General features: G+C 41.5%; 1 protein-coding gene across 4 annotated transcripts in view; it reads left to right on the top strand.

The window, feature by feature from the left end:
* Positions 1-24343, top strand: part of atosb (atos homolog b) — a 30083-nt gene extending 5740 nt beyond the window's left edge. The window contains exons 2-11 of one of the 4 annotated variants that reach the window (XM_073466626.1): positions 7129-7354; positions 13486-13672; positions 14186-14399; positions 15215-16567; positions 18111-18169; positions 18834-18933; positions 20190-20348; positions 21321-21389; positions 21702-21907; positions 22922-24343. In XM_073466626.1, the coding sequence (XP_073322727.1) occupies positions 15380-16567; positions 18111-18169; positions 18834-18933; positions 20190-20348; positions 21321-21389; positions 21702-21907; positions 22922-23075 (1935 nt within the window). In that variant the 5' untranslated portion in view covers positions 7129-7354; positions 13486-13672; positions 14186-14399; positions 15215-15379 and the 3' untranslated portion in view covers positions 23076-24343. Of the gene's footprint in view, positions 1-7013; positions 7355-11351; positions 11410-13485; positions 13673-14185; positions 14400-15214; positions 16568-18110; positions 18170-18833; positions 18934-20189; positions 20349-21320; positions 21390-21701; positions 21908-22921 lie in introns of those variants that run through there. The other 3 variants (XM_073466627.1, XM_073466629.1, XM_073466628.1) reach the window with 3 other exon arrangements.
* Positions 24344-24852: the final 509 nt, after the last annotated feature.

Below are 24852 nucleotides of genomic sequence, written 5' to 3'. Positions count from 1 at the left end.
AAAGCCCTCCATCTCTCTGTGCTACTCTCAGTCCCATCTCTCTATCTTGTGGAGCATGTATGTCAGGCCTGGGCCTTTGCATGCATCATTTGTCACTCAAGTTGACCTTTATACAGGATGAAAAGACGTTTCCCTTTGGAGAACTGTGATACCCACTATTTGAATTTCATTAATAATATTATTTTAAATACTGGATTTGTAAGTTTGGATAAAGAAAAAACACAATAATGACCTTCAGGTAGTGATCCAAAATGTCAAGAAGGTGCTTCCTGCATATTTGTTTGAAGTGTGTAAACCTGAACTGGAAGGATGTTCAATCAATTGACACCCAGTCATGTTTTCCTGAAAATATAAGGACACAAGTGTGTATTTCCTGCACGCCTGAATTCAGTAAAACATTGCAAGTCCTCCAAAAGAGCTTGATAGTTGTTGTGTACAGAAGCACCTTTAAGGAGAACAGGGCTGTACATGTGTGTGGGTGTGCATATTCTATAGTTGATTTTTCTCGTAGCACCCAAAGCGATTCTTATTTGTGGTTTAGAGTGAAATGTCTCATCAACTATTGGATGGATTTTCATGAAATTTGGCACCAAAATTAAGTGCCCCTCAGAATAGTAAAAAATGCTTTGGTGATCCCATAATACAATCATTGGGTCAACATATTCATTTGCCCAATACTTTGGTTTAAAACCAAATACCTGCAAATGTAATCACGCCCCCATCAGCCTCAACTGCACTTACTATTAAGCTGTACTTAATAATGATAAGCTAAACTAAGCTGGGGAATAGAAAACATTATATATGCAAAACAGTAGCATGTTGGCTGGGTATTAAATTGATATTACATGTATAATATATAGTATGTAGAATGATATGAGACTTTATATTCTTAGATTGTGGATAACTTTATCTAGTGATATGGCATCAGTGCTGTCTCTTCCATTAAAGTGATGTCATTTTCTGAACTTACCCAGCTCAATTAGCATGTTGAAGATAGTATTTAGCCTCACTGAGCTGCTAGCGTGCCTGTAGCACAGTAGCTATGGCACAGTCTTTTCCCAGGTTCTCCATGGCCCCTTGTTGTGCATTTTGGTTCATTTTAGATGACAAAGATGAGTTAGTTATAGCCTATAGAATGTTATTTTATGGGCAACATTTAAAAGCATTAAACTAAGATGTTTTTGCATGTAGCCTAATTTGATATACTAGCAGCTTCCATGCCAAGAAATGACAGAAAACATTAGACTTGTGTCCAACCTCTTGAGGTTCTCTGTGTTTTGTCTAATTACCTATTTGGACTCTGATTCACATTATTTGCTGCAAATATAGTGTGTGCAATTCAAACACAGCGTAGCAACTCTTGTGGTACCAAAGCTTCTCATTATTAACTGCTGCTTAACGACTACAAGTGTGTGTGTGTTTGTGTTGGACTGATCTCAGGATTAACCCTAGCCAGACCTCTCTCTGCCCTTCACCCTGTAATGCCCGTCACCCCCCACCCCACATACTCAAATGGATGAGCTGCTCTCTATATATGCATTTGTTCATGAACACGCATGTGTGCGAGCTTCACTGGTGTTTTAGTTTAACACTTGTCCTTAGGGTCATTGTAAAGTTGTGCTTCGTTCCCTCATGTTCCGCCTTATCTGCCTACAAATGTGGCTATAAACTGCCATCATAATCTTCTCCACCATCCACCAATCATTAGCCAGGTTGGCTGGTTAGATAGTGACAGTATGCCCTGGTTAGGCATTAGGGAGGTACACAGGAAAGAAAGGGTTTTTTTTCTTCTTTTCATTACACTGCCCAGATGGCAGGCTGAACTATACTACCAGTCTTGAGTGGTGCAACACCACCATGCTGTGCGAGTACCCCAAGCATGAAAGAGAAAGAGAGAAGAGGAATTAATTTAAACTGAAGGAAGATGGACAGGGAAAAAAATGCCGAGAGAGAGAGAGAGAGAGAGAGAGAGAGAGAGAGAGAGAGTGAGGTAAAAAGACAGGCAGCTGAATTCAAGGTGAAGGAGTGAAGACTGAGAGGGAAGGGAGGAGAGGTAGAGAGAGAGAGAGAGCTTTATTTCCTGTCCTCCATGAATAGGCAGCATATTTCTCTGGAACATTCCATCCTCTGAGCTGGCCCGACCTGTCACCAAGACAGGGTGCCACACTCCTCCCCATCTCTGCAGTTCTTCCCATTACACCCTGTCTCTCTCTGTTCTCCCTGTTCATATCACCCATTACTCTATTTTTCCATTTCATCCTTGTTATTCCCATCTTTGATTTATTACACCAAACTTTACAACAGCTGATTACAACAGGATACACAAAAGAAAAGTTTGCACACTTACAGTGCTGCTGCATATTGCATCATTAAATGAATGGTGGGAGTGATTGCCAAAATGAAATGGATGGAGAGACATATCTGGTAATGGAAAAACAAGCAGAAGCTATTTCCGGAATGCTTTATTTGGACAGTGTGGCTTTTAAAATGGATTAACACAAAGTCTGTGTTCAGCAAAGTCTATTTACTCCATATGCCCAGTTTACACCTAACCCCAATCCTAAATGTAATCCTCTTGATCATATTGAGAGTCACAATTATATCAACTGACACTTATAGCCACTAGATAGTAAATTGAGCATAGACATATAGAATTCAAATAAAGCAATAACAATCAAGGTTTTATTTGTCAAATATATCTAGCTAATTTGCTTAAATGACAAAGAGGGCAAAGTACACACACATTTGCACACACAGTTAAATGCTTATACCTCCCAATGCTTGCGATCCCATTTGTCAACACACAGCTGGTCAAACATGCCCTTCCAGAGAGTTAGTCTCACCGGATTGTTACAGTGCTTTAGATATGTAAATATGAAGAAACCACTCTTGGTTGGGAAACAACCTGTAGGAACTTGTTATCTGATTAGTTTTGGTTGTGGGATTGTTTGGGGGTGGGGTTATAGCAGTCAAACTGGCAGTTGAGCATCTTATTCAGAGGTCTTGTTCTATTGTAAAATCCTGAGAAAGAAAGTGGGATTTACAAGACACTCTGGCCTGGCTGAGAATTAGGGCTGAAATGTTGAAGATAGAAAGCAGTTAATGTTATTGCCATGTGGCGACACGTAATAAGTGAGGCTGCTGAAAATAGAAAATGAGGACTAAGACAAAAACCATGTGCTGTAGAAGTGGGAAATCCAGTTTTAAATTAGCACTTTTAACTTTATTCTTGTCAGTGGTGTAGCTCTGAAATGGGAAGCGTGTTATATTTAAGACCTACATACGACTTAAAATATGCCTGACAGGTCAAAGTTAATTTGAAATGCTGATGGTTGTTACTGTAAACTTCAGCCTTCCTACAATATTTCCACCCTATTACCGCGCACTTCTTCACAGAAATGTTACATTAAAACCAAACACGTTGCATCAGAAAAAAATCAATGAATCAGAATCAGCAAGTCGACACATTGCTGCTTGTTATTTCCTTGTAAATATTTTCAAGGATAAATAATTTTCTTCTGCACACTGGAGCTGTCTTGATGTCCATGCTCTCATCACACATGTGTCAGAGAGATCCACATACTGTACATTCATCTCCATGTTCGTCCTACTAACACACTCTGGTACATGCCAAAAGAAACCAACACAAGCATGGGCCCATACCTCTTTAAACATGTTCAGTATTACACGGACACCCCCTCCCTTCACACACACAGACACAAGTGTGTGTAGACTTTCCTTTCCCACCCTTCCTCCACCTCCCCTCTTCCTCTCCTCCTTTTGTTCTCTCCCTCCTCATAGAGGAGGGTGAACTGGACCTTGTTTTTGATATTTAACACTGGTCATTTAAAACTGTGACTAACCGATTTTCCTCACTGAGGTATGGGGCTGGTAGTCAAATCGAAGCTCTTTATGTTTTGAATCCTGTGACTGTTGGGTGCTGATGGGTAAATCACACAGCTGGTGTCACTTTGAGAGGCCTACAAAAACAAGGTGTGCGTGTATCTGTGTGCGTAAAGGCAGTCTTTGTAGCCGCCGTGGCTGAAAGTCCAACCCCACCTTCGTCATATAGACATCCAAACAAAACTGCCATGCTTTAAAGTCAGGATTGCATCAGTATGTGTGTTTGATGGAATGTTAGTGTGTTTTCAATGCTTCTTTCTCCTCAGCTGCACTCAGAGTGCCCTTGAGTGGAGGAGGGTCTTCTCAGTGAAGACACACCCTCTATTGCCAAATATGGAAGGCAACATGGGCTCTTAAAGGGACAGAAGTGTGTGAATGTGTGTGTTTGTTAGCTCTGAAACACGAGATCCTAAGTAACGTTGCTGCTTGTGAGCAGAAAGTCCACATTAATACAGTTTTTACAGGCTTTGCTGTTGAAAGCAGCAGCTGAGCCTGTTTAATGACAGGAAACTGCCTGGTTGCAGTCTGGATGTGTATCTGTCTGTCAGTTTATCTTCCTCGGTCCATCTTGCTGTCAGTCTTCTACCTCCTCCCTCCCCTCTCTTCCATATCCCCACATCTCTATATTTGGAGGTATGTAGCAGAAGCCCTGTCTTGTTTTTCAAACCTCATCTCTGCTTACTTTTACCACTCACACGCACCAAAACAACTGTGACATACTTCCACACATATTTATACACACTGCATTCATCTATGAGTATATACATGTATAGCTCAGACAATTAATCAATGTGTCAATTAGCAGAAAATTAATTAGTAACTACAGTGTTTTGATAATTTGATGCAATTTTCAAACAAAAACTCTCCTTAATGTTAGTATTTGATGTTTTTATTTGTCTTTATAATACAGTAAATTGAATACTTTAGGGTTTTGGACTGATCACTATATAAAACAAGCAACTGGAAGTTAAACTTGGACCTATTTGTCCATCAATGGCAGTGACTGCTTAAAAGCAATAGGTTCAAAGTAGAACAACAATATTCATTGTACAGGCGAACAAAAACAGGCTCAAAAGGCAGTAAAATACATTATTATCAAACAGTGTAACACAAAACTGGTGATAACGTTCTAGTTTTGCTCGTTAGATAAAGTGCAATGAGTGATAATAAAGTGCAGTCTCACATAAAAGGATGTGCGTCATATTGCATAAAAAACTAATTTGTAATAAATTAAATGTTTAGGCTGGTAGAGTTCAAATTTGGAGTATTTACCAGCATTTCGTCTGGTGGCTGTGGGTAACCACATCCTCCCTATAAATATGTTACTATAATTTTAAATGCAGTTGAGAAAAAATGTGTTTTTCAGGTGGATACATTTCTTGTTATCACGAGAAACGTGATTGTGACATAGCGAGGTAATTGGTCATGAGTATTACAATAACTTTACTATTAGTCATTTTCATTTAAAAAAACCTTAATCATGCAATGAACTTGGAGAGCTTTACAAACCATACAACATACGACGCCTATTATACTTTCATCTAACAGAGATAGCATATCAAAGCAGCAGCAGCAACTAGCAGGTGTAAAAATGTCCACCTTGATTTTGAAACGGACACGGGTTGAAACATACAGATGGAAACTGTGGAGATAATGTAGACGAGGAGAGAGACAGAGAACTATCAATAGGTTTGTCTCGCATGTCTCAACCTGCATGCATCTGATAACAAGACAACCCTGCTTTCTTAAAAAAGGATCAAGTGTAACGTGGTCAGTGTGTTTGTCTGTCGTGCGCTAAATATGTGTTCTTGACAGCTTCAAATATGTTTTTAGAGTGCTTTCAACTTGTATACTCTCCACCCGCTGTGTGTGTGTGTGTGTGTGTGTGTGTGTGTGTGTGTGTGTGTGTGTGTGTGTGTGTGTGTGTGTGTGTGTGTGTGTGTGTGTGTGTGTGTGTGTGTGTGTGTGTGTGTGTGTGTGCGTGCGTGCGTGCGTGCGTGCGTGTGTGAGAGAGGTGAGAGTGCATAAACGCTAGTGTGTGATGCACTTGCTCACAGTGTGCATACTTTAACCACACCACTCTGTTCGAAATGGTTCCTGCCTAGTCAACATGCTGTTCCTTATTAGCTCACAGATGGCAAAACACACGCACACACATGCACACAGCTGAGGGCAGCTCCTGGTACTCAGCTGATAAACTTTTTCACTTACATCTACACTCCAGCAGCAGATAAGCCCTCTGCCTTCGTGAGCTTGTGTCGGCTATATGTCGCTGTGTACAGTTCATACTACACACACACACACACACACACACAGCGCCTTTGTGAGTGTGAGAGGGACGACAGCAAAGGAAGGGGGAGGGCTGATTGCATCTGTGTTTGCATCTGTACTCTCTGAGGAATAAACTCTTTTATTAACTGATGTTCTTTAACTAACTCACACACAGACATACATGTGGCTGGCAAGCTGTGGGAAGAGATTACACAAGTGAAAAACTGTGCACACAACATGCTTAAAGCTGTCAAGGACACACATTTAACACACACACACACCCACTCACACAGTGTTTGGGGAAAGTTCTCCATGGTCGAACTTCTGCAGAACAGGCCAAGCAGGAGCAGGTGGGTGGAGTTTGGGCTCCCCACACCTCCTCCTCCCTTTAACTCCCTCCCATGACCAATCAGGACCTGAGCTACTACAGCTGACCCCCCTTTTCTCTAGCCAATCAGCTTGCAGCAGCACCACCCCCCTTCCCCTGTATGCCTTCACTGCTGAGTGAGCAAAGCATGCCTTGCTCTATCAGCTGAGAGGAAACCGACAGAAAGAAAACAGAGAGAGCGCAAGAGAGAGGTTGAGGGTAGGATAGCTAGAAAGGGTTGAAAGGAGGAGAGAAGAGGGTGAGGAAGAGGAGGAATGGGACAAGAGGAAAAGGGGAGTGGCTTTTGTATTCAAGATATTTTGGAGGGGCGCGAATGAGAGAAAGGAAGAAAGAGGGCAGGGGGGGAGCTTGAGAGAGAGACAAGGAGAGGGAGGGAAAAAGGGAGATGGGTGGGGGTGAAGTTGTTGATGGGTTTTTGATTTGTGCATGTGTGAGGGTGGAGAGAGGTAGACAGGAAGAAAACAAGATACAGAGAGAAAGAGAGAGAGCAGGCTAGCAGGCCCCCTGACAAAACAAGCAAAGGCAGGCCAAACAACTTGACTGTCTTCTCAACACCACTTTTTCAGGAGGAAGGAAGCACAGAGAGACAACAAACCAGAGAGCCGACGCAGAGAGAGACAGACAGAGGGAGAGAGAGAGAAGGCAGCTTAACCCGGTGGAAATAGAAACACAGAGGAGGACAGTGAGACAAGGCAGCAGAATCAGCCATCATCCAGCCACCAGACGAAATAGAGGAAGGAAGGAGAGAGGCAGAGAGTGAGACAGCGAGATAAACCACATCTTTCTGAGAGGGTGAGTGTCACAAGTTCTCCTGCTGTCAAGTGTACTAATGTTGCTCCTGTCATATTGTCAGCAGCACTCGGGTGACTCAACGTCTCCTAAAATGGCCACATGAAAGGCAGACAGAGAGACAGACAGACAGGCAGGCAGGCAGGCAGGCAGGCAGGCAGACACACAGACGGACTGAGGGAGGGAGGGGGGAGACAGAAAGGGACCCCGTGTCAAACAGCATTCTCAGCAACTATGTCACTGGACCAGCTTAGTTTATACTGCCATGACTCACCAGCTTGAGTACTGTGTGTGTGTGTCTGGTGTTACATTGTCTCGCTTAGAGGTTTCAGTCAGTTTCAGTGAACACAACCTGTCTCCTTCTGTCACGTTCTGTCTTTCTTTGCCGCTTCCTGTCTTCTGTCTTTGTCTGATACTGAAACACACACATACAGACACATACAAACACACATGCTCGACTGTCATTCCATCCCCTCGTGCACAGCGACATCAGATTTCCAAACTCTAGATGCCTCCTGTAATCCAATCAACAGGTGATTGTTTGCAGGAGCGCTTAGCAACTTTTTGTGTTGAAGAATGTGTGCATAAGTGCGTCTGAGTGTTTATCAGCCTCCAGGCCCTGTACAAGCCTGGGAGTAGCTCGGGTGGGGCTCTGCTAAAAGTTGATGAGACAATCGGGGCATTTGGGAGGCTGCTAACTTCATGCTGATGCTATCACACCTCTGTTACAGGCTGAGTGTACTGACGACATTGTGCAGCTGAGCAGCTAGGGACAAGAATTTCCACAGAAGACTCATTCAAGATGATAGCTCACAGTATGTGATTGATAACAAGTCATTTCAGACAGTCTAGGTGAAGAATTAACCCTATCCAGATGCCAAAGGCTGACTCTCACAAAATATGTTGCAACACATTTTTAACAGTTTGGTTATTATGGGACTTTGTCATTAGCTAGCACTGTTTCAAGCATTCCTAAGAAGGACATTCAATAGAATGATGCCTTTCTTAATGAATGGGTATTTTGTTTTGTGTGATGGAAAGTACAAACATGAGCGCAGGCTAAAACCTTGCTTTTTGATTACTCTGGCATTGCATTGGTGACTCTGAAGGCTATGACTGCCTCTATCACTAGACTCATTTTAATGTTAAAGGGGACTGCCGGGAGAATAGAGACTGTCAGAAGTTTGCCATCAGTTGTCGAGGTTGAAGTTTTTGATGCAAATATTGTCCTGTGTTAGACTAATTAATTCAAATTAATAGTGTGGAGGAAATTAAAGGAGAAACGCAATATTAGTGTCCATGGTTTATTAAGTAGTCCTGAAGAAATAATCCAGCCTGGCAGTTTAGGATCCTGATCAAGGGGAGGAAAAACCTATTTTGAAAATGAGGGAAATTTCCCACAGACTCTTTTGGCTTTTGAATGTCATGGATCTACAGTCCTACATATCAGTATAAAGTATAATATAACATCTCTAAACTAGTGAGGAAGTAGGCAAGTTTCTTGTAAGTTCAGTCAGCTGTAAACCGAGCAGCTGTTTCTCTCCCATAAACAGTTTCTCAAAGGTGGAGTGCAGTGATTGTCAAAAAGGCATGCCATAAAAAAAATCTGAACTATGCAGTGACTGTGTTTGTTGCACTTGTGGTGAAGACTGTAAACAAATACAAGTAAATGTAGTAGCTTGTCGTACTTCGTCTTCGTTCTGTCTTTTTAATTGCAGAAAGACATAAAGTGATGTTGCCTTGCATGTGTGTGTGTGCACACATGCACGAGGTATCTGGGTGTTGTGATGAATGTGCACAGGCCAAATGTCAGGGTATTTTCTGGCTATGAACTCTGCCTCTTTCAAGCCTATATATTTCACCAAGAGCTGGTTTTGCGGTCAGAGCCGTCAGCATGGCACCTAAAGACAAGTCTGTGTACATTTTGTGTGTGTTAATGTGTTCCATTCCACCTGTGAGCAGCTTTTCAAAATGCACAGGATCTTAAGTGTACTTTTGTCTGTTCTGCAGATGTTTTTGCTTAAAGTACTGATGCTCCAGTTGCCACAATGACTCATAAGTAACTCAGTCTAACAAGTTCTTTATGGCCCCCTCAGTGGAACTATCCAAGTGTGTGTGTAATTTATTTGCTACATGTAGATCAATGACACCTTGTTTGCTTTTGCCTTAGCCTTTTACCACCACCTCCTAACGCCGCCTCTCTGATAATGGTGAAATTAAATGCCTCTAGGTCTCCTGGTGTGCTCGAAGTCATCTGACCCAAGACCATTGGCCTCTGACCTTTTGACCACAGTCTTCTTCGGCCTAAATTAACACCCAGACTGAACCCATTGACCTCAGTCCTCACATGATGAGCGGTAGTGTTTCTTGATGCTGTTCCTGAGGTTTGGATGCCTCTGAACTGCACAGTTGAATTGCGAGTATAGCATTTTCAATTATTTTCTGTTGTGGATTCCAGCAGCTAATACATAGAAGTTCCACCTTTCCCATCCCATCTCATTTTCCTATTGTTGTCCTAAGCTTGTTTCTATTGGACAGTCATTTCCCAGGTTTGGTTATGGTCTGATTGCATTTGAATGTTTCTGCAATCATGACTGATGCTATTGCTATTTTGATTATTTTGTCTTGGTCATGTTCACAACTTTACTGATCCCATTTGATTTCCTCTCCCAAGCACACCCATCATTGTTTTACACCTATTTCCTCATTTGTTTCACATAATCACAATGGATTTCCTCCTCCTTTCATCACAATTAAACAAACAAAAAATGTGACTGAGTAAAACAATATTAATTCAGTAGTTATATGTGTGGGTTTCTTCCCAACCAAAAGTAATTTTTGGGCCTTTTAATTACAGCTAATCTTCAGTCTGATTATTGTACTAAAAACAATAATATGCATGCTACAGTCCAGCCTTGCTATTTGTATTTTTTTTGGCAGCAGGAGCTATTTGTCCACTGGACCCTTTTCAAGAAATAACCAATTAGAAGTGGGTTGTGGTGGCTCAAAAGGATTTCTTTGGCCATTTGTGCAGCTTAAATTTAAGGCTATGAGCTGACTCAACTGCCGGGTTATGCACTGTAGCCATGAGCACTCTGAGTTGGCTCTGACACCTGGGAGTGCTACCTGCTCCTCCTATATTTATATCTTCCTCAAGGTCTTTGGCTGGGCTCTCTGTGTTCCCCTCACCCTCTCTCCTCTCCTCTTTGCTCTGTCTCTGTCTAGCTGCTTCCTTCTTGTCAGGCATTTCTCATTCCCTTTGTCTGTCATCTCACCATTTCTACTTTCGCTCTCCCTCAGTGAATGATTGCTTGCTGCTCCACTTCCAGAGAAGCTGCAGATGTTGCATCGAGATTGCACATGGCTTGCCAATGATGTGTAACATCTTTATGCTCGATTGTCAGCTGCTTTAACTCAAGGAAATGTGAGAAGAAATTTGAGGGTAATGACTTTTTGAATGTAGTGATAGCATTTAGCTAAAGCTTGGAGGGGGGTTAATGGTTTTATGTAGATGAGATAAAATGTGTTTTTATCCTTTAAGTCTGGAAATTGTTCCACAGAAAATGTAGATTTCCAAACAGGGAGTAACACAAAGAATGGTTGCTGTTTTGCTGTAGGTGTTAACAGATTGTACAGGTAGATGATAGGTGAATATTGGAACTTTGTCTAATAGGGCAGGTGGAGTTTATTAAAACCATTACAATGCTCTGCGATAATGGCGCTCTTAAATTCTCAAGTCTCAGCTGGTACACACCCTGCAAACTGAAGCCTTTTTTTGTGTGTTTCTATGCCTTATTGGCTCCTGGATCAAGCCTGAAAAGGGTTGGGCAGCCTCTGCCAGCCTCAGGCTCAGCTAGTTCAAAATAAGGTCAGAAATCAAGTGGGACCTAGCACAGAGCCCTTTGGTACTCCCAGTGAGCTCTGATATATGCAATGACTATAAATACTAATTGCTGACTCCTCTTTCAGTCTTTCCCCATCCCCCACCCCCTGAGTCCGCCCTTGGTGGTCACCCTGGAGACTCCACCTGTCTTCAGGCAGACACAAAACAAGAGGAGGTGATTTCTTGCATTATGTTGATTGAACTCTAATATGCAAGTCATGCTGCCTATCTTTTATCGTTTGACTTGCAAATTCAATTAACCAGACATTCAGGTTTTACCGGAGCAGTTCTGGTTCAACACAAATCCCCAAACTGAGAAATATCTGCAAAATAATCTGAACGGTATACAGCATTTGTCCTTCAAATGTCCTAGCATGGACAGCAGTTGATATGTTATGATGATATGCGACTCCATAATGTTTTCAGTAGTTGTAGACACATCGCCATGTACCCTCCTGTTCATTTTAGCAGAATTCCTCGAAATTTCAGTGTATTTAGGCTATGAATGTCAGAATAATAGCATGTTTTTTAGGTTATATTCTTTGGTATTTATTTAAAAAACTCCCCCATCTCGGGTTGTCTAAAAAGTATGTTGTGAAGATTGGGAATGGCGCTCACATATTTGTGTGTTTAGTCTGCACAACTGGGTTTTCCCAAAGGCTGCACCGTGTGACTGAGTGTGGGCCATATGTCATGTATATAATTACAGGTGACAAAGGCTTGACGCCTGACATCGTATCCTTGTGAAATCTTTTGTGCGCACTGATACGAAAGCATAATTACCTGATGATATACCATTATGTTTTCAGTTGTATATAATCAGGCTGTAATGTACAGTATATAGGTGCAAATCCTGTCTCTATTTCTCTGTTTGTGTCTCCCTGTCTGGACCATCTCATTCTTTTGTCATCTTTGACAGACGATCACTCCTTTCTTGTTGACGTTTAAGACTGTGTTGTCCCGAATTAGTGGATAATTTGGTTTTTAGAAAAGATATGAAACACAATGCATGCTTATACAAACACTATTTGTCAGCCAAGCAGTTAAAACACCTGCAGCAGAGTGCAGTGTTACCCTCTTGCTATATTTGTGTAGAAATTTGGGGATTTTTTGTAACATCCTTTACAACTCCACTGGTGTTTACATTTCAGGTATGTTTCAATCGAGTGGAAAGTACCCATGAACCACTCTAGTTGTTTACATTTCCCTTTTCTCACCGGTTTTACTTTCCTCTTGCTGGATCTTTAGGCTTATGTCATTGCTTCTGTGCACATAATGGATTTCTTCATGTGTAATCACTGTTTCATCATGATGATTCAATAGGAAATACAAGAAAGTGAAATTGCTGGTTGCTGTAATGTAGGTCTAAATGGGAACCAACTAAATGGCAGCAGGGTAGCTTTCTTTCCCGTTTTCAAAACTTGTCACATTTTGGATGAAATGTGTAAGAACTTAAATCAAAATCTTTTGCTTGCTTTGGGTTATCGCAGGGCAGTCATCATAGTGTATTGACATTTTTGAATGGTTGTACACACCTCATGGAGGACAACCATTTTGTTGTGTTTGTAGATATTTTCTCGGAGGAGCATCTTTGCCAGCCTATCCCCGCCCCCCCAGCACCCCCCAACATCCCCTCCCTCTAGTTCTGCTTCTCTTTCTCCCTCTTTGTGGCCAAGTACAAAGGAGCCGTTATCCTTGGGCTACTGGTTGCCACAGCGACAGCTCACTGTGCCCCCCCCCCCCCCCCCCCCCCCCTTCCCTCCACATTCCCAAGTTCTGGTCCAAGTGGGTCGGAAAATGTCCCGCTTCTCTTGGCCTAGCACCATTTAGTGTCAAGTTTGAACTGGCTCCTTCTTGTTTGATCCTCAGCCCAGAGTCTTTGGATTTTTGTTCTCAATATGAGGAACTTTAGTTATAGAAAATAAAAAGGAATGAGTGAAAAATGTTTTCCTTTGAAATTATTAATACCAACATTATACAGGAATTTATTATTTGATTGAATCGTCTTTTGTGTTGTTCTTCTCAAGTTTATGAACGGACTTAAATATTGACTTCCATTTTGCCATGTTTGCACAATATCTGTGCGTTCGACTGCAGTGTATGTCTGCTCAAGTATGCACAAGTATGAGTATATATTTGTGTACAATATTGTGTTCAGTATCATTCATATTCTGTGCATGTAAACGCGGGGGGTAAGATAAAAGCAACTGGCTGACCACTGATTTGTTTCTATATCTTTCTGTCTCCTCAGGGTTTCTGGGTGGAATGACCCTGTCATGATGCTACAGCCGTGCCACACCATACGCCCAGGTGACCAAGGAGGGCGTGTCTGGCTATCAGCCAATCACAGATGGAGCCCCAATAGAGTTACTTCAGATTCCTGTTCAGACACATTTCCTCTCAAGAGCCTCCTGCATCACTGACACTTTGCCCCTCTGGTAAGTTTTAGCATTCAGGACGATGATTTTCAAGTCACTTATTTCAGTCGATTCTCTATTTACATGTCCAGTGAGTAGGATTTAGGTGCAGTAATTGAATATAATATTCAGAAATATGTTAGCATTCGTCTATAATGACTTGAATGTAAAAACCATTGTGTTTATGTTACCGTAAAATGAGCCTTTTAGAGATGCCGCTAAATCCTACACACTGGACCTTTTTAAATGTTCTTAAACAAACAAAGGTAATGCAAATAATTTGTACTGATCAATTGGTATGGCCAAGTTGCCTGTAACTTCCAGTGATTAAAACATACAAAAACATTTTTTTTTATTCTTGTCAAGGTATTAAAAGTGTTTAACAAGGATGCATGTCAAAAGTGGAATTTCTTCAGTTTTCATCCAGTGGTCCATTACACATAAATGCACTCTGAATTATAATATCTATCATGGTTTTGGTTGATTGCGTTTTCTTTTTTGACCAACAACTTATCTTTTTTTATTTTTCCTCAGGTCATTGCTCCCTTGCCCTCTTCCTTCACTCCTGTTTTCTCTGGAGTCCTTACTGTTTCCTGATTACCCATCTTGGGATGTTGGAGTCGTTTTGTGGCAGCTGCCATGGAGATAGACGGGTTCCTTTAGTAGGCTATTTAAGACACAACCTCCAGATGTTGGGCCAGATGCAGGTCGTCCACACGGGCAGAATTAGACAAGGACGGGCACAGAGGTAAAATGCTGATCTTGGACATTGTCTTTAATTAGACAGGAGGCAAAATAGGCTTAAGCCTGCCCTAAATTGTATTATGTAAAGTGGACCATTAATGCAAGAGCTGTACCTTCATACAGTTTTAGAGCTGAAAGGTCCTGAGTGGTATTTATATGTTATACTCAATCAAACTTTATCTATAAATATAAGTAGCTGATTTTCCTTTTTTTTCCTTTTTCCATTTTGTGGCAAGATATTTTGTCAGGGCAGAAAAGATGTACTACTACAACTTATTCAGATAACACCATGTCATGAAGTCATGACATTATAGTTGTCATTTTAAGTGTAGTTTGTCAAAATCAAAAATCACAAGGCATACTATTTCTTTGGTGTAACAATAAGGGAAATAGAGAGTAATATCTTTTTTTTTTTTCATAAAAAGTTTTTATTATGTAGCTCTGCATTTCTTTTGTGGTAACAATTGGATGGGCGTGTTAGCAACACATGCTGAAGTGAGCATGTACCACATGCGAGTGGTGTAAACTGACACACTGTTTATAGATATGATTGATTGCTTAATGTGATTCATGTCTGTGACAGTCAGTCAATACTCTGTGGAGAACTGTAAAAGACAGGAAAACCTGCATACAGAATGAAATGAGTTCATTTTAGTTTTGTTAGAACCCAAAGAATTAAATAGATCAGTAAATGTCCTCACATCATTGTTGATGGCTCAATGCCCTTTTGTCGTTTTCCATCACTCCTACAGTCTACCATCATCGATTGCTTTATTAAACTCCATCCTCAGTAATAATACTGTATTATGTTCCTCTCAGGTGCTGTGCAGCTCAGCTTCCTGATTCACACTATCTGACAAAATCACAGCAGGAACTATAGGACTTCCTATTCCTGTGGAACATCTTGCTCTGGCACTTGTGAGGACCTACTTGACCCTGTTGCACAAAATTTAGTCAGGACTCTTATCCTCCAGCGTAGAAACCATGCGGCACATTCACGTGGAGTTAGCCCACAAAAAGGCTCCATTAGAGCTTCCAGCCCAGGAGGGGGACCTGCCTCAACCTAAGGTCCCAACACAGGGCCTAGATCCTGGGGTCAGACCAGGGGCACCCAGGCACTTTGGACAGGAGGAGTTACGTCTCCAAAAGGTCTACCAGCTCTCTATTTTCTCCCAGTTGGGGGGATTTTCTACCTCCACAGAATCCCACACTGATACCCAACAGAGGCCTGTCCGGGTGGGTGTGAAAAGGGGGCTAGAGGAACCCCAGCTGACTCATAAGCGCCCTCACCTGGGGGACACCTCAGATAAAGAGGCGTTTGAGGGAGGGGTGCTATGTGGGCCGGCCCCCGCTCAAGGTGTTGGGATGGGGTTAGCGATGAGCCCTGCTGGGCCTGGTTCTGTATACTCTTGCGCACAGATGGAGCACAGAGACTCTGAGGGGGGACTGTCACCCAGGTCTCCACCCCTCTCCCCAAGCCACAACCCCTCCCGACGCCCAACTCAGCACAATCATGACAGGCCCATTCCTGATGTGTTTGCTCCTCTCTCACCTAAATCTCCCCCAATGTGTGACCCACATAGTCATCTGTGTGACCAGGGTCATTCCATCGGAGGATCAGCCAGGACTGAGGCACCTAATGGGGGCCACACACCCACCCACCCACTAGGTAGCCCTGGAAGTGAGAGTTTCAATAATGGCTCATCTGGAGGCCAGCCCAGCCCCTACTTATATGAAATGTCCACATATGAGATTCCCAACCCTACCAGTCCCACCAGCCCTCCAGGCCCTTTCTCGCCCCCACACCACACAGAGCTGCAGGAACCAGGGGAGGCCACTGAATGGGAAGTTGGACTTGAATCCTCCCCCCCTGAGCGAAGTGCCACCCAGACTGCTTCCTCCTCCTCTAATGGTCTGGCTTCCTGGGAGAAAACTCCCAGCAGTAATGGCCACCGTCTCTCCTCTGGAGGCCATTGGCCGGCCAAAAAGAGACTGCTGTCCCCAAGTGACACAGGGGAGTCATGTTCAGATGATGAGGGACCCTCCACATCCAAGAGAAGCAGGCTGTCATTGCTGGCTCCAGGACTTGGCCCAGCATCGTGTCGCAGCACTGATGCTAAAGCTGCCCCTTATTGGAACCACCTGCTGCCCTCTGCATGGGACCGGCCTAAGGTCAGCAAACTTGCATGCATACACAAACATACATCATACATCTCTCTTAGGAAATTACTTTGATTCATCAGCCTAATGTTCCAACCACTTTCCTCACTAAAAGCTAACATGAGCTGTTCTGCAACCTGGGTGTAATACCAAGTAACTGAGTCTTAAATTTATAGATGTGACAGACAAATGTTTTGCTGTATCTTGATGTTATTATCTTAGTGTCATGATTGTATAGTATATTGAGTTGCTACTACTACAAGAAAGAAGCTCAAGGTGACTTTATTGCAGCATACATAGTAAAACAGCATGTGCACATTTGCATGCAAATACTGTGCTCTTAGACCAAAAACATTGAGACCACCATATGCGAAGGCTCCTAAAACTTTGAATACGGAATAAGAAATAGCCGTTTCAAGTCAGTGGTTGATGGTAAGACATCTGCGAGCCTTGACAGTTGTGGCAAAGAGGCTGAGGTATAAATAAAGGGAAACTAAGAGAACGAGTAAAAAGTGAAAGAATGAAGTGATGGCTCATTATCACGCCACGCTGGAACAGGCTGAGTAGCTCCAGAATAAAGCCCATTGAGGGAGCGTCCATTGTTCCCCCTACATGACTGTGCTGCGTCTCTCATACACATGCACACACAAACACACACACACGCACGCCCACACACATGTACATACATCCTGCTTGAAAAATGGTTCTGGAAGTGAACTGGCCATTTTTGAACATTGGGAGGCCAGAAAGAGCTTTATGTTTGCAGGTTGGTGGGATGGAGAGTGTGCTAATGGTGACAATAGGGTTCACTAGTTCATTAGTTAGTTTCATACAGTGGTGGGAACACCGTGGATAGAGGTGTTCAGTGTTGTGTGAGGGAAGCACAGGGAGAAACAGATTTAAGAAAGAGTACTCAAGTATTCAAAATAGGGACAAAGAGGGCAGTGAAAGGAGCAAGGCTAAGCTGTCACAGGAACAGGTATTTAAGTAAGTTAGAAAAATATATTTTTGAGACAAAGAAAGGGGAGACAGGAGAATATTCGAAAATGCCATCTGTGGTTTTGATCGAGAGCGACGATGAGACGACAAGCTGACAAAGAGCTCCGAGCTCTGTAGAGAGCCAGTGTAGCCAAGGGTTAGCTAATACCAGGGAGCTGACCATGAGTGAAAGGTTTGCTGTGGGCAAATGGCTAGCAGGTAGCATAGGTCTGGCTAGTGATGAGTCATCCGACAGCTGGGTGGCCTTTACGATGAACAGCAGCTTGGAAATGGGGAATGTTAGTGCAACTTCCAATAGTCAACGCTCAGTAAGTAAGAGGACACCCGGAATACACAATTACACATACAAATTTCTCTCACGTGAACGCAGAAACACAAACACATGCCCATTTATTCTTTGTTTGAGTATCTGTACTTTCTCTGTGTGTATCGAGAATCTAATTTTTTTTAACGTATTAAGGAAGTGACTCATTTGTGAATAGCTAGGTGCTGACATAAATCAGGGATATTAATAAAGAAAAACAAATAATAATTTCCTTCTTTTTGTCCTGTTCAGACCGGCACAGACTGCACGAGATCAGGGAGACGGCTAAAAAGTGGGCTGCGGCTGAAGAGGTGAGTGCTGTGCCGTATTTCTGACGAGAGAAAAATATTTAAACGGACAGTTAACCTCAAAGTCTAAACTAGATATTTTTGCATCTCTCTCCTGTTGTGCTATTAATTGATTGAGGTTGTTTCAGTGTGAATTGCTCAGTTGTCAAGATATTGGCTGTACAGATGTCTGCCTTCTCTTGAATATATTCCTTCTGCACGGTGCATAGACATAAAACACATGAAACCGCTTTTCTGGGTTATCTTGCGTAACTTGGTCATGATTTCTGGAAAGAGACACTGCGGTTGAGGTTTTCAGATGTACCTTTTGGCCGTTTTAGCACCACAAGCCAAATGCCATTTAGTTCCATTATATTAGAGAGAAGGCAAACATCTATTGGCAATTCCAACCAAAACAATCTAGATGAATAGATAGCTATACAGGTGAGAGGAAAATATGTACATTTTAATTTGTGATGAACTGTCCCTTTAAACCAGCAAAGTCAACACAAGGAAAGACAGTGGGAGTTTGCGTAGGTTAGATGTTATTCTAAATTAAAGGGTTTTGTGTCTGGACTTGAATACTGAGACACACTCAGTGGCATGTGACATGTTGGTTAAGACAAAATTAGTGTGATGTTAACCACTAACCACGGGTCTGTTTTTGTGTGTTTGCGGTCCTATTTAGCCGGCAGCTGCGCAGCGGCAGACACACAGACACCAGCCGCTCCACACGTTCCAGTTGGCCCTCATCTTCCATCAGCAGATCGCTACTCGGCAACTTTGAGGTACGAATTGTAAAAAATGTTTTAATAACTTCAGAAGACACAAGTAACTGCAGGTCAGAAATAGTGCTGTGTCCACAGAGTATTGGCAGATCCAGATGCAAACCCCGACCAATGGGTTTACCATTTCAGGTAGAGCCAGGAGAGTCCTTAACGACATTCTCTCTGGAGCCACTTCATGAGGCACACCTGTACAATCCAAAGTCTTTTACAAAGTTTATAATGTTCATGTTTTGGTGACATTGTTGTAAATGTTTTGTATTTCAATTATATATTTATTATGAGGGTCTTAGTTAGTAGAGTGATGTTGTACTGGACTACATTATATTGACGCTACAGTATGATCTTAATGCTAAAACATATATATGAATCAACAGCTTTCGGACAGTGTCAAAAGAATCATGCACTTTTATTGTCCGTCTTTGTTAAGAAAACTTCACTTTAGTAAATGGGACATTTATGGATTGCCAAGAAATGGTCGAAATTGTGATGTCCTGATGTACAAGCAAATGTAATTAAAATAATAATGGTAAGTAAAGTACAGGGAGTTATATAAAACTTTTATAAAATATATGTTTTTTTGACAAAAGTATTTTTAAAACATTTTTTTAAACAGGACTTTCAGGAAGATGGAATTGTAACAATTTTCATCATTACATTTTTTATGATAGGTTGCATAATATTGTTAAGTTGTTGCTGTTAGTTTTGATACAGCCTGAATATCTTAATGTCATTAAAAAGAAAATGATTGTTGGAGATGTTTCAGTGCTGAAAGTCTTATTTTGGGGTCCTCCCCTAGATGTTGACAGGCCCAGGTCTCACCGAAGGATTATAAGGACTAACAGTAAATGGAGAAAGTTAGTGCTAAAATGACATGTCAAATATATCTTTGACATTTCCTTTACTTTAAGACAGATGATTCTAATGTATTGGCACTAAATGAGGTAAAAAGGGTGACATTGTAATCAAGTGAGTTCATGATTTAATGCTTTCAAAATATCCTCCCCTAGGCTCACATTGTTGTTGACCTGCAGATACATATTTTGTTTCTGTTCAATGCTGTTCTGGTTTCAATTAAGATAAAAACCGTAAATATGGATTTTCATGGATTTCACAAAGTTGGGCGTTTCTCTGATTCTATGGCCAAACTTGACTCAGAGTGCCGTAGTAAACCACGTCCTTTATGAACCCTAGGTAGTATGAAGAGTTTTAAAGGCTCATATTCATGACTATATACCCTCTTCTCTTACTTGTTTCAGGAGTCGATACTGAAGGGTCGATTCTCCCCGTCAGGCCGGATCGAAGGTTTCACAGCTGAGATCGGTGCCAGTGGCTCCTATTGCCCGCAGCACGTCACCCTGCCCGTGCAGGTTACGTACTACGATATCTCAGAGCACAGCGCGCCCTCACCCTTCCTGGTCAGTGTGTGTGTGTGTGTGTGTGTGTGTGTGTGTGTGTGTGTGTCTGTATGATATTATGTGTTTGTGCGTGGTTGTGTGCACATTTAGTCAAGCACAAACAATAAATCAAACAAAAAACAACACTGTTTATTTCTCATGGTAGATGGTTTGTCTGATTGCAGGAAAAAAAATACACTCATTGAAAGAAAAACAAATCAGATCAGAACAAGTACTCAAAACAATAACAAATATAGAATTGGCTTCAACAAAATTTATGTTGGCTTGCTTCCTCAGAACCAGATGCATAAAAAATGTGGCATGTTTTTCCTTTTATGCATTTATCGCAAGGCCTTTTCCCACATCTGTCCACATCAGCACAGAATACAATATACATTAACAATTTGTATGCTCAAATAATGATATATACAATCACCTAGTCCTTAGTAAAGAAGGATCAGCATTAACATGTGAACAACTTTAGTCCGACTCATAATAAGTCTTGGACGGTGTCTGCTGTGGCTATTTGGAAACCAGCTGTTTTCAATTTCTTAGCTTAATGCCTCATGTTGACTTTGAATTGTTGTGTATAGACGTGGTGAGTGTTAGGCTTCTTTTGATTCAGTTCTTTGAACTGTGAACGGACATTTAACATAATAGGTCTCCCTGTGTAGCAGCTTTGTAACTACAGCTTGATGTAGTTATTTTAGAGTTCATCCACTTTTATTTTAGGTCTTAGTCTTGTTTATTTGGTGTTTTTTGATGTCGATTTGATTTTAGATGCATAACTTAAACAGACATGTCTTGTCAGTGAATAAAACCAGAAATGAAAATTGCATTTTAATGATGTAAGTTTCATTTCAGCACCTTTAAGACAGATCGTGACCCTGCTGTAGAAGTTCACAGCTATTAAAGTGTACCAAAGAGAAAGAGTTATTTCACCACTGCAGTGAATGAGGACATTAATCAGTGCCATGTCTCTTTCCTTCACAGGGGGTGATATCCCTCGAGCCTCTTGGAAAGAAAGGATACAGCATACCCAAAGCAGGGACCATTCAAGTGGTGAGTTAATCTTTTCCTTCAACCTCATCTCGTTCCATACTCAGGTTAAGACCAGGTTGTCTAAGAAAAATTAAAACATTTTCAGAGATATCTCATCTATGCTATCACAATGTTTTACCATGATGACTTTGAATATGTTGATATCATTACACCCACACTATAGGGGATTTGTACTTTTCATGGCAAGGATGAAACCATGTTCAATAGTTCTTTTGTTGTTTGAATAAAAAAAATAGTCTCATTAATTTAAAACTACTGCAGTCTGATTTGTGCTGTTTTAAATGCTGACTTTTGACTGACTTCTGTTCTCAGACCTTATTTAATCCCAACAAAACTGTGGTGAAGATGTTCCTGGTGACCTACAACTTCGGCGACATGCCCGTCAATCACATGACCTTCCTGCGCCACCGCATCTTCCTGGTGCCTGTAGAGGAGGGGGTTGAAGGGAAAAGCGAGGTGTCTCCAGGGGGTGGAGTAGTCGACAGGAAGAAGATTCTCTGCTACCTGATACATCTCAGGTGCGATTGAGCCTTCAGCTGTCTGCATTACTTACTACACCTGAAGTTTTGTCAGCAATTGTCTCTAAATTTTGTGTTATTAGTCAACATTGTGTCTGGAAAAGTATAATAAAGTAATGATATCAAATTTAAAATGCTTATTTGAAATATCCCTAATCTGCACAAGCATTAAAACAGAGCGAAATTACAGCATCAGTAAGACGTGAATTCTTAATATTATGTTGTTACACACCTGTAAGTACATAATGCTTTTGCATTTTTTTCATTGAATACTAGCAAAATACTTTTATGCACTTGCAGTAATTTTCCAAGTTTAAAGAAGACAGTTCACCCCAAAATCTAAGCTACATATGTTTCCTCTTACCTGTTGTGCTATGTATCCATCTGGATTGTTTTGGTGTGAGTTACAGAGTTTTGGATATATCAGCTGTATATCTGCCTTATTTTGAATATAATGAAACTAGCTCAAAGACCTTGTTGTGAGCAGTTTCATGAAGGAATGTTCTATCTACTGAACTGCACCCACTAACTGTATCACCAGTAGATAAAAGCGTGCATCTACTCATGGACAAGGTGCTTGTGAAAGCGGGATATAAACATTAGTGCCCATTAGGGACGTCCTCCTCGGTGAGCTGTAACTTTAGCTAGCTTAGTTATCTTAGTGTGCGCTTCTTTTATGCAGTGATATTTTGTGGGTGAAGTTCAGTAGAAAGAAAGTACATCCCACATGAAACTGCTCACATAATAATATAATAGCAGGGATATGATTTCTGGAAAGAGACATTGCTGTTGAGTTTTTCAAATGTATTTTCTGGGCGCTTTGAACGTTACAAGATGAGTGCCATCTAGTTCCATTCCTTCTGAGAGAAGGCAGACATCTCTATGACTGATATCTCCAAAGGTCAGGAACTCACATAAACAATCTAGACAGATAAATAGCACTACATGTAAGAGGAAAACTATGTACTTAGAAAAAAGTGTTTTGCTAATAATTTTTTTTTCTTGCTTTCTCAGATTCCAGAGCTCCAAATCTGGGAAGATCTACTTGCACAATGATATCCGGCTGCTATTCTCCCGCAAATCCATCGAAGTGGACACAGGGATCCCTTATGAGCTGAAATCTTTCACCGAGGTGCCAAGAAACCCCAAATACTCCCCCCGCGTGTGACCCCCAGCTTGACCCTTTGACTCTCCTGACGCCAACGCAGCCCCTCTTGTGCTTCCTAAAGAGGAGGGAGGGAAACAGACAGACTGCTAGAATGATGGACACAAAACTTGATAAGACTTGATGAGACACGCCACATGCACACAAGACACAGGTGCACACATGATACAGTGTCGGTGTTAGTAAAAGCCCTGCTTTTATGCATTTATTCAAAGTCAAAACAGTTTGGTGATAGAGAACTGAACCAAACATGGCATTCCTTGTATCTTTTATTCTCTGAAAATATTAGAATTATTAGCAAAGGAGCAGCCCATCCGGCATGCAGTCAAAAGCAGGACTTTTACGACACCTTCAACTGTACAAACACTGACATGTACACAGCACACACCCCACACGTCACAGCTGAAACACTTCTGGTGGAGACTGTGAGTTCAGTGTTAACATGCATGCCTTGTGACTTAAACACCTGAATTTTCCTCTAGTGCCGTATCACACTGTCCTTCACTCTGCCTGCAGCTCCAGCCACCTCGTCGGACCAATAATTTCCACAAGTTTCAATTTGACAAGAGGCCACCAAACAAAAAGCACATGCCTGATTGTCGGGAGAATAAAGTAATTACCCTCCCTTCACACTTTTCACACACTCACACACTTTCTGACCAGCAGAGGAGCAAAAACACAAATGCTTGTGAAAGCGAAGGCTGAAGCAGAATCAACCATCTTGATCTCGGATGTCTCATCATTTAACACGATTAAAAGAAACACAGACATGATTTGACCAAACTCAGGACATCTGTTAAACAATACATCTCTCTTCTTACCATTTCACCTGCCACGGTATAGACCACTGTGTACACTTCAAACCAGGAGGGTCATACCATGTAGTGATAAAACAGGGGAATCCAGTTCATGTTATGTAGCCAGACTGAGGGACACTGTGCCGTTTCTTTTTTTCATTTTTCGTTTTTTTAAGATTCTGTTCAAAACAGTCAGATGTTGGAGCAGAAAATGGAAAAAAAAAACAAGCTGTAGTATTTTTAATTTATGTTTTTCGCAAATGTCTTAATAAGCAATATGCTGCACAAAGTAGAGTGTGTTTTTCAGCCGGACGAGCTTTCTCTCTGGAGCGGGGAACAGAGAAAGCGGAGAACTAAGAGTGGGAAGAAATGGGAGGAGGGAGGAGGGAGGGATGATGAGGGAGGGAAGGGTGGTGGGGTATTTAATATGGGGATAAAGTCTATGTATATTTAAAAGAATAAACTCTGCGACTGGCGAGTAGCACCTGTGTTTGTTGTTATTTCTGACTGACCCGATTGTGGAAATGCTACTTTTTACCTCATCATTTACTGTTACTGCCCCGTGACTTTCCACCCAATTCAGTGGTTATCAGCCAGATGTGATTATTCTGCATTAAAGACAGTTAAAAATAATAAAATGATAAAATATCAATAATCTGCATCGACAGTTTGACAGAAAAAATAGCTAAAAATAAATATGTGGGCTATAATTTGAGTAGCTTTTTTCTCTATACATTTTTGAGTGCACTTTTAAATCAGTAATTCATTTCAGTAAATTCTTGATAAGGTTTGTTACTTAACTACTTTTGGAAAAGCCATCATCAGAGCAGTATACATTTGATTTTTTTATGTTATGGTCAGGAGGGAAGCCAGCGGAGTTTGCACTTCTCCTTCTACTCTGAGGAAGTTTACTGAGTGGGAAAAGATGGTCACCACTTTTGACAGCATCATTGAATTGGAGAGAGATTATTTATCTATTCATT

Source organism: Pagrus major, chromosome 5 (assembly GCF_040436345.1).
Source record: "Pagrus major chromosome 5, Pma_NU_1.0".
NCBI lineage: Eukaryota > Metazoa > Chordata > Actinopteri > Spariformes > Sparidae > Pagrus > Pagrus major.
The sequence above is the reverse complement of the archived record's forward strand: the minus strand, read 5'-3'. Positions and strand labels throughout refer to the sequence as shown.